This window comes from Jatropha curcas, chromosome 7 (genome assembly GCF_041381405.1).
Source record: "Jatropha curcas cultivar XTBG-Jc1 chromosome 7, XTBG_Jcur_1.0, whole genome shotgun sequence".
Classification (NCBI taxonomy): Eukaryota; Viridiplantae; Streptophyta; class Magnoliopsida; order Malpighiales; family Euphorbiaceae; genus Jatropha; species Jatropha curcas.
In genome coordinates, this window is record NC_143157.1 from 25,722,976 (window position 1) to 25,733,166 (window position 10,191).

The 10,191-nt window shown below is 34.7% G+C and overlaps 1 protein-coding gene across 5 annotated transcripts; it reads right to left on the reverse strand.

Annotated features, from left to right (window-relative positions):
- Positions 1-2,025: 2,025 nt before the first annotated feature.
- LOC105633147 (uncharacterized) lies at positions 2,026-9,311 on the reverse strand. Of its 5 annotated transcripts, none has more exons than XR_016321695.1 (8): positions 8,328-9,311; positions 7,367-7,807; positions 6,637-7,153; positions 4,703-6,042; positions 4,005-4,576; positions 3,457-3,530; positions 3,089-3,240; positions 2,026-2,468 (listed from the first exon to the last, which is right to left on the reverse strand). XR_016321695.1 is itself a non-coding variant. In XM_012215706.4 (5 exons), the coding sequence occupies exons 1-5, from the start codon at positions 8,881-8,883 to the stop codon at positions 4,521-4,523; spliced, it is 2,910 nt and encodes a 969-aa protein (XP_012071096.1). In that variant the 5' UTR covers positions 8,884-9,311; the 3' UTR covers positions 2,978-4,520. The 5 variants fall into 5 exon arrangements, 1 of the variants encoding a protein (XP_012071096.1); XR_016321694.1 differs by having other exon boundaries at positions 2,026-2,616; XR_016321696.1 differs by having other exon boundaries at positions 2,302-3,240; positions 6,637-6,991.
- Between the last annotated feature and the right edge of the window lie 880 nt (positions 9,312-10,191).

A 10,191-nucleotide genomic window follows, 5' to 3' on the forward strand; every position in this document is an offset into this window, starting at 1 on the left:
ATATTTTGGTTGCATAATATTTCTACTAGTGTTTCGAGTTGAAAAAAACGGATTATAATAAAACGTTATTTCCTTTAATATTAATAAAATACTAATAAAACATATGAAAACTACTAAGATAACTAACTAATTTTTCTGAATAAGACATAAATAAAAGAATCATTTTGTGATTGATTATCAAAAATTATTTTAACTATGATAAAGTTTTATCCATTTATGCATTATATTTTTAATTACATAGTAATATATTAAAAAGGCATTTATGGGTCAGCAATACCAACTTTAAAACAAGATTAGTTTCGTACTAGAAAAATGTCAAGATAATCATTGAAACATTGAAACTAGCCATGAAGTATCCAATGTCAACCTTTTATTAAAGTAGCATACTAGCCATTCATCTAGAAATAAGAATAGTATTCAAAGTATTAAATAAAAGAAATTCAAAAAAAAAAAAATTCAAAACAATAAAAAATAAAATGAATAAATAAAGGCCTATTAGGTATCTCCACGTGTGTGAACAAAGACGAAGAATATGGTAACCCTAAAAAGTCATCTTACACTCTCACTCAAACGGCACTACTGTACTGCCACGGCGGTATTATATTTCTTCAATGGGCTTACCAATTACCAACTCAAATCCAATTTTTTATATTTCAATTACTTTATTTGACATGACATCAAATGACTGCTATATGCCTAACCATTTTGCTTTTCTTTTATATTTTTTTCAATATTTTGTCTTTTTATTTTATTTTTTCAACCACATTAATAAGTGTTTACACCTAGAAAAACAAAAGCATACAATTAAAATTTATAATAATATTTTACATAAGAGTTTAAAGAAAAATAATAAAAAAACTATATATTGTTGGTGATCTTAATTAAACTATAATACAATATGATTAAGTACAAAATATACGATTTAATAAAAAAAATTTTTATTTGGCTTCCTTAGGAGGTCACCTATTTCCCACAAGTATATCATGTTGGAAACTTCTTCGTCACTTGCAATTTGTGTTATGATAATTTTAATCATATTGAACGTTGAATTATGATAATTAGTTTGGACTTATTAAATAAAGAGATGATAATTTAATTTAATTATCTTTGCACGTCGCTCCTGATTTAGACAAGTAACTTCACCTTGACGTAATTGCTGATAAATCTTTGTTTTTTTTTCTTATTCTCTAATTTTACTTCAAATGGTGAATAATTTATGATTTATACTATTAAATTTACTTCTACAAGAAGTAGAAGCAAAACTAATTTTTTCTTTATTTTATATAAAATGAAATGTAATTTTTTCATAATTGCAAGTTTGCACTCCATTTTAATAATACTTTCCACCCAAAAGTTACGACTAACACAAGAATTTCTAATTAAATCTATGATTCGTTGTAATTAAAATTCCTTGTCTTCAAATTGATTTTTTTTTTTTTAATGTCCCTTTAATTAAAAATATTTTCTTTATATATTTGTGTTCTGGTCTACTATTAATGCCGTCTTCACATTGTCCATCAAATTCTCAGGTTATTTGCAACTCACAATTTATACTAACTAATATTTGAACTATCCATTTTCCTGAATACAATTGATTTACTCATTAAATATATTATCCAATAATTAAAAAGTGTAAATCTATATTTAATAAGTATAATTTTACCAATTAAAATGTTCACTAAATATAATTTTACAAAGTGAAGAATTTAATCGATCAAAAAATAGATTTGAAAAGAATAGATTTATATATATATATATATATATATATATATATATATATATATAGAGACAGAGAGAGGGAGAAGTATGCAATAAGATTTAAGGAAAAACAAAAAGGCGGCAAGCAATCTATACAATACACGTTTTAGATGAAAATCAAAAAATATTATTTACCAGGTGATTTACTTGAACGGTTTTACCACTTCAACCATAATATAATAATATTAAAATATATCATCATTCTCACTTGCTTCTTACCGCTGATTCATATTCTTAATTTATATTTAGGAGCCTATTATCACATCATTGCACCAAAAGAAAGTTAAACGTGTCAAGTAGAAAAATATAACACTAGTTTTCATCGAGCACATTTAACTTTGCCCGCTTGCCACCCTAAGATTATACAATTCAGACTGGCCAGCCTAAATCCTTTTAATTTTAATTTATCTACAAAGGGTTACAATCAAGTCCCCAACTCTATTCCAAGCACTAAAAAAACACACTAGGCAGAGCCTGTGTGCGAAGATCGTTAAATAGCACAGCAAGATTACGTTTTCTTAAAGCAGCTGGCTGAGCAAAGAGTAGAGAATTCTGTATTTTTCTTTTTTTTTTTTAAAAAAATAAAATAAAATGAAAATGCTTGCTCCATGCGCATCCACAATACAGAACAAAGTTCCATCATATCCATGCCCATCCTAACAAGAAACAGGGAGGAGAGAAGGGAAAGAGAAAAAAGAAAAAGAAAAATACTATATTTCCACACGTGGAAATTTAAAAAAAAAAAAAAAAAAAGTTAGAAATAAGTAAATCAGATATGTCCACAAAAGTTCAGGAGAAATTATTAGGTGCTCCTCCAGGCCGGGGCATCTAATTATTTTCTTAAGTTCAAAGCTCTGACTGGTGTTGTTTACATGCATTCAAAAACCAACAAACAAGCAAGAATGAGTAAAAACAAGTCGGAGACCGGCAGAAATATAAAATATAGTATTTGTATTTCAATCAGTGTGTTCCTAAAAGTGCAATGCAGACAGCTATAGCTGACTGGCCTGAATTTTTGCGTTAAAAACAGGGAATCATTTCCCAAACGTGGACTATGAGTCTTTGACAACCAAGCTGAAAAGAGTCGTAAAAGAAAACCCATGGCAATTATATTCAACTAAAAAGCAAAATGCAATCCAGCAAGCATAAGAATACCCAGTTACTTTGGATAAGAGACAATTGTCCAAGAAGAGAAGTTTTACCAATAGCTAACAATAAATTACCATAGGAAGTATTCATCATATTCAAAATATGTATGTCCAGAAAATAAAATATAACTAAACAATTTATCACAAAACAGAATGAACCCAACAGTTTAATCAGAGGTTACCTGTCAAAAACCAACTTTGCATTTCACCGTAATATTTAAAGTTAGCCAATCTGCTCATACTCAACATTTTGCACTTGTAAAGCTATTCATTCATCTCTGCGACATCTGGTTTCACTTGACCTCAAAAGTAGCTTCAATAACCAAGAAAATACCTTGGGGAGGAAAGAAAGGGAAAAAAAAATAAAGGGGGAAAAAGAAGAAAAAAAAAGAGAGATATGGAAAAGAGTAAGGCACAAGGCTTTATGACATAATGGCAGAAGTTACATTACTGCCAAACATATCCAACCCAATTAATTAATCAAGTCTCAAAAAGTTCCAAGATGGACCGAAAGCTAGATACATGAGCCCCCATAATACTGACTGCATACCTTTATTTGCATCAGTAAATTTCAATTGTGCAACACGGATCCTCAGAAGCTCCAGTAATAACACCATGTATGACCTGCATGTATTTGGGAGATGACAGGCCCACCACACCATCAAAGGAAAATAAAGCTGAGCCTATGATCAACCTACTACATACATTGTATGTTTTCACCTTAAAGAGTGATAAAATGAAATAAAGACTGTAAATATCGACAGTTCGACCTAAATCATACAGGGTTCAGTCAGAAAAAAAAGGGAAGGGGTGAAGAAGTTCTGTGCCCAGACTTCACTTTATCAGACACTGATGATGTGCTTATGATCTCAACCAAAAGACATTCCATGGCAACCTAACTGGCACATAACTAATAAATCAATATTTTCAAACTTATTAGCGACTTCATTAAAGATTCTAGCTTAAACAAATAAATAATGCAAATCTAGAAAAGGGAAAAAAGAAAAGGAAAAAGAAAGGCAACTCAAATGATCCTTCAAACAAACAAATTTATCAAAAAGTCTACAATGCAGCAATAGAGGTAATAGTCCAACATACATCTAGCAGAAATAGAAGCTTGCTACTAAGATTGAAAGGTTGATGAAGACAACAGCAGAACAGCTCCTGAAATATTTAATCCAGGGTCGGAACAATGCTTCAAACCCTAGTTCCAGTGTGTTACAAGAGGACCTGCAAAGATAAACAAACACAAAGTGCGCATATTTATAAGGAGCCGACTACAAGCAGGAAAATATGAGCACCAAAGAAACACTAATATGTCTTCTAAGAAAACACCCTTCATGTTGCAAAGGCCCATTCCTCAAAATTCTAAGTTCATGCATCTCGACAAACTCATAAAATATGTGCTTATCCGTTTATTCCAATAAATTAACTTCCAATAAGTTGTCCAATTCAGCATTCCTTTCAGTTCGTCTTTTCAACACTGAAACTCGAGCCCGCATCAGCTATAATGCAGCTATTTCCCTGTACTCCATTCTGGAACTAAGAGAAAGTATCATCCTCAAGCATCAACCACTCCTCTAGCTATATATTCTAGGTCCTTGCTTGACCAAATCAATCAATTTTATCCAACTGAGTTGGAATCTTATATTCATTGTGTCCAGTGAGTCCTGCGAACCACACAATGAATATTACTAAGTTAATAAATAATCAGCAACAAATGCTAAAAATTCCAATGCCAAAGTTAATAGATGTTACCAGACAAAGTCATGGGAACTTAAGTTATGGTAACAAACCTTCTTTCTTACTATCAAAATTTGACATGCGTCTGCTGCTCCTCTTGTCTTCATTATCATCCATTACCACATTTTCTTTCAGTTCCTTTAAATCACAGTCATCAAATTTTGAAGGAAACATCCTACTGTCCTGCATGTTAGTTGCATCTGTCACAATAGAATCTTGTTCCCCAATCTGATTTTCAGTTTCCTGATGTGAACTTCCATCTGTGTTTATATCCTTCATATCACTGAAGTGATACTTGCGATCTAAAGATCTTGACCTAGAACGCCTTTTCTGTTTTGATTTATTTTCCTCTGAACCTCTTGGAGATCTGCCAGGCTTGTCTTCAACAGACATTGACCGTCTTCTGTTACGATGTTTTGATTTTTCATCCCTATTTTCATCCATCCTATGACTAGAGCGGCGCTTGCCTTCTGGAGATTTTGACCTCGAGTGCCTTCTATGCTTTGATTTATTTTCACTCCCACCTCTTGGGGATGACCTGCTTCCTCTGTGACGCCTACCCTCTGCGGACATTGATCTAGACCGCTTCCTGTCTCGGTGCTTAGACTTCCTATCTCTGTTTTCATCTCCTTTTTCCCTGGAGTGGCGCCTGCCTTCAATAGATCTTGACCTGGACCTCTTTCTATCACGACGTTTCACTCTTTCCTCCCTGGTTTCGTTCACCTTCTCATTTGAGCAATGCTGTGCTTCAACAGACTTTGACCTTGATCGCCTCCTGTGTTTTCGTTCATTGTCATCTGAACTTCTTGGAGACGACTTGATTCCATTGTTCTTCTCTTCCACAGATAATGACCTAGATCTCCTTTCAGGTTGCCTTGATTTTTCATCTCGGGTTTCTTTTACTCGGTCAATGGAATCATCCACAGATTTGGACCTAGAGCGTTTTCTGTATTTTAGTTTATTATCACTGTCATTTCTTGGGGATGACCTGCTTCCTATATGATGCCTTGGTGATCTTGAACTGCCATGGGATGATTTTCTCGTTCTGGAAGGCGAACTTTCACGACGCCGTTTTGGTGAGCCTGAATCAGCTCTATAGGACTTTTTTGTTCGAGGGCTCACACTCCTACTCCTATTTCTCCGTGAAACGGAAGAATGGCGATCGTATGATCTATCCCACCTTCTAGTTCTGTCAATTTCATCCCTAATATCTCTATACATCCGCCTTTCATTATCATACCTGAAGCGATGACGAGATCTTAAAGGTGACCTGGATCTACGATCTCTATGGTGGCGAGGAGGGGGTGAGTAAGTAGGAGACCTCTGCCTTCGTCGATAATTAACCGGTGATTTTGACTTAGATCTGGATCTTGCCCGAGATGGGGATGGTGACCTTCATAGGGTAGAAAATTCATTAGTGGCAGGGAAAAGTACTTTTCCTTTCGAACATTCAATGTCAAGCAACCATCACGGAAGAGTCAAATATCCCAAATGGCAATATATTAACAATACGACAAACGAACATTCATATGATATGTGTTTTCTCAAGTAAAAATTTTACCACAATTATAGTCCTAAAACATAAAACACGAAAAAAGCATATTTGCTTCAGGTGCCCAACACATGCAGCAAACATTGGGCGCCTGCAGCAAACATCCAATTCTGTAGAAAATATATCAATCATAGCCCAGAGAAGAATTCATGCTCAAAATCTGTTAGATTCTATTTGCCAGTTAATTAAAGTGCATCTACCCCCAAATTAACAATGCACTTATTAACATAGAAACCACAATGTCTGTGATAGCAGCTTACAAATTGGAGTAATATGTGATCCAAAACATGACCGTGAAGTGAAAAGCTCACAGCTGTTGTCTACAATATTTCAACACTTCTGAGGGAAAAGCATGGCAAATAATGGAAAAGTCATAGCAAATTATGCAAATTACGCTAGCAACCTATTTGGAAAGGAATAGACATGTTAACATACCTAGACTCTTTTTTTGTTTCCTTCTCTTCTTCGACAAATCCATCAGCTTTTAACTTTTTACTGATTTCTGCAGCTCTGGCTGCAGCTAATTCTGTTGCAGACTTCATGGTTGCAGCTCGGTTAGCTGCCTGCTGTGCAGTCATAGTTTGCTGCATAAGCAATGCTTGTTGAAATTGCATCTGTTGCATGGCAACAGCTTGCTGCATCATCATTGGCAGAGAAGATGAAGCCAGTGAAGAATTCAAAGCTGATTTTTGAGGAAGCGATTTAGCCATCTCAACATTCAAGGGGCGATGTCCAACATCCATATTGTTCAATGCTAAAGCAGCAGTTGCTTCTTCAGGTTTTGAGTATTCTATGTAGGCAAAATGCTTCGAATCAGTAATGGTGCATTCAACAACTTTGCCAAAGTAGCTAAATAGTTGTTTCAGATGGTCCACTGACAGAAGTGGGCTGAGATTGCTAACTTGAAGTGTCCTCTTCAGTGCATCTTCCTTCCCAGCTTTGTCAGGTGAACCTAGCCAAAACAAAAAAGCTCAGGGGTAAGAAGTTCAAAACACTAAATGCGTGCAATATAAATTTTAAAAAGAAATATATGACAGCAAAACAAAACACATGCACGAAACTACAGAGACAAGGAAAGAAGCAATAGCATCAGGAAAGGGATTGAAAAGGGCTCCATATAGACTATTGAGTATATGCATAACTAAACGAAATCAGAAAAAGATACCAGATGAATCTTTGGCAGTTTTGGCTTGTGCTTGCACCTGAGCAGCATGGGCTTGCAAGGCTTGGGCAGCAACAATAGCTTGAGCAGCAGCCATTGCAGCTGCTGAAGGTGCCATAGGCACCTGACTAAGAGTTCCCATTGTGGTTGTTGCAGCTAATGCAGTCATTAGCAAATTGTGTGGCGGATGGTTCAGCTTGCAATCAGTTTTTGCACACCGACCATTAAGATACTCACGGCAAACTTCACCAAGAGATGCTCCAATTCCAGGCAAAATAGCACCACCGGAAGCACCAGGAACAACACCTTGAATCATTCCTAGTAATCCAGGGAATGCACCAGAAACAGAGCCTGAATAATTTGGCATGTTTGGCATGGTCTGGTTGACTAAGTTTGGAAATGTAGATGTTGGAGCCATACCCAACAGTCCTCCAGTTGAAGTGCCTGGACAACAACACTTCAATATTTAATGTTCCACCAAAGAAAATAATATTTAAGCCTATATGAAAGGATAACAAGTCTGCAACAATAAGGACAGAATGAGTGGGAAGCGAGCAATAATAAGGACAGAATGAGCCGGAAGCAAGCAACAATCTAGTTGTTTTCTTACATTCACATACCACAGATGAAAATGTTCACAGCATTTTTTTTTTTTTTTACTTTTTCAATTTCAAAAAATAACACCACACTCTACTTTGTGCATCAAACTAGACAAATAAAAACAATATGATTTCTGATATGATCCAGAAATGATGTCATTCTCAAAGTAGTGAACAGCATAAAAATTTTAAAATCACACAATAAAAAAGAACATCCAGAGTTGGTCACAATCAATCAAATATATCCATGTAAAAAATGGCTTTCACCTAACATGTCCCAACAACAAAACAACATTGCACAGAATGTGGCAAGTATAAACAATGTATCTGAAATTAAGGGGCCAATAAATTATAGTAACGAGTACCTGCACTGAAGAACACGGGGAAGGGACTACCCATGATAGGTTTACCATTACAATCAATATTTACCATGTAATTCCCTCTTTTGGGCACAACATAAGTGACTGTATAAGTCCCATCTCCCATATCCTTCACAATCCCTTCTTGCTCACTTCCCCCAACACCCACCCCAGGCGACACCTTCACCTTAATCTGCGCGCCGCCATGTGGGACCTTCCTCCCATCACCGTCCTTTGTCACCACCATGAACGTAGAAGGAGCACAAGCAGTCCCACCAGCAATTCCCGCTCCTACAGCAGTGCACTTGGCGGGGTCCACGGGTCCTATAGGCTTATTAGCCAAGTCCTCCTCTGCTTCTTCTCCATCTGAATCGGAATCTGAAGGTCTATCAGGCTTGTTAGGCACGGCTTTAAATGTAGCCTCGAATGCGGCTTTTGCAGCGGCGGCTTTCTCGGCCTCGCTCTTTAGCTTAGCCTCCTCAGCTTGCTTCATCCATATCGGCTTGGCAACGGCGTTGTTGTTGCTGTTATTGATGTTATTGATATTGCTGCGATCGGCCATTGTTATATTAAAACCCTAATTAGCAAACCCTAAAAAACTTTAAAGCTTAAAACCTCATTCAGCTAGTACTTGTTAAAACCCCTGTTTAAAAACAGATCGACGACAGCTGTATTAATTGGGTAAAGAAGGAATGCTGTAATAGAATAATCGAAACCCTAGCTAGCGAGGAACCAGGATTTTACTGTTTGGTTACCAAGAAAAAAGAACAAGGGGTTTGTAGGAACGGAACAAAGGAAAGAAGTTGGATTTCAAATTTTGTTACTCTCTCCCAGCAACCAAACGAAGCTCTGAAGCGTGACAGGAGGTGGGTGACTGCTACTCGTGGCTCGTGAGGTCTCGCGACACACGGGCGCGAAGCAAGAAGCGGCCTATTTTATGGCGGCGAGGAATTTGGTTGGACACCTTCGGTTGCAGATTAATTTTATACCAGTTTACGTATACTAACGAGGTTTATATATTTTGCGGATTTCATATTTCAATTGGAATTTAGGAATTTGATTTGATTTAGATAATTAATAAAAATAAATTATTAATGACTAGTCTCAAAAGAAAAAATTATTATAGAAAATTTAGACCAAACTAAATATAAAAGATACTTAAAATTAATAAAACTTATAAATGTGGTTTGGTTTTATTATAAATTAATTCCACCGTTCAAAATACGATATTCATTTTTTAAATAATTTTGTATAAAATTTATTTGTATAGTGAAATTCTTATTTTTAATATATTTTAATTACAAATAAATAATTCAACTGAGTTTCACATAATTATATTTTCAATAAATTTAATTAATTGATTTAATCTGGTTTTATATAGATTTGAAAACCATTGATATTATATGCAACAAAAAAAAATTTAAGACCGAGAGAGTATAAAATACAAGAATATAACGTCATCAGTTTTAATTCAAAGTATTAAAAAAATAATAATACATTTTATTTTTTTCCACAATGTTTTTCAATAATTAATAAAATTAAGATAAGGTAGCATTATGTTTTTTTGTTTCTTCTAATTCTTTAGTTCAATTTCATTGTAATTTAGATGTTGATACTTCTCATAATTTGTGGAGATAAATGATAACTATTGGGTTAAACTCAATTGAAGCATGTGGTGTTTAGGTATAAAATTTTTATTTGTTAATAATGATAAACGGGAGAACATTATTTAAATATATATTAAAAAAAAAATCAATGTCTCTCTAAACATTCTTGTGTATTTGTTCCTTTTTTCAACCCTTAAATAAAACCTTCAATTTCTTAAAAATTCTCCTCCAATTATTAATTGATGACCAATGACAATAAAAAA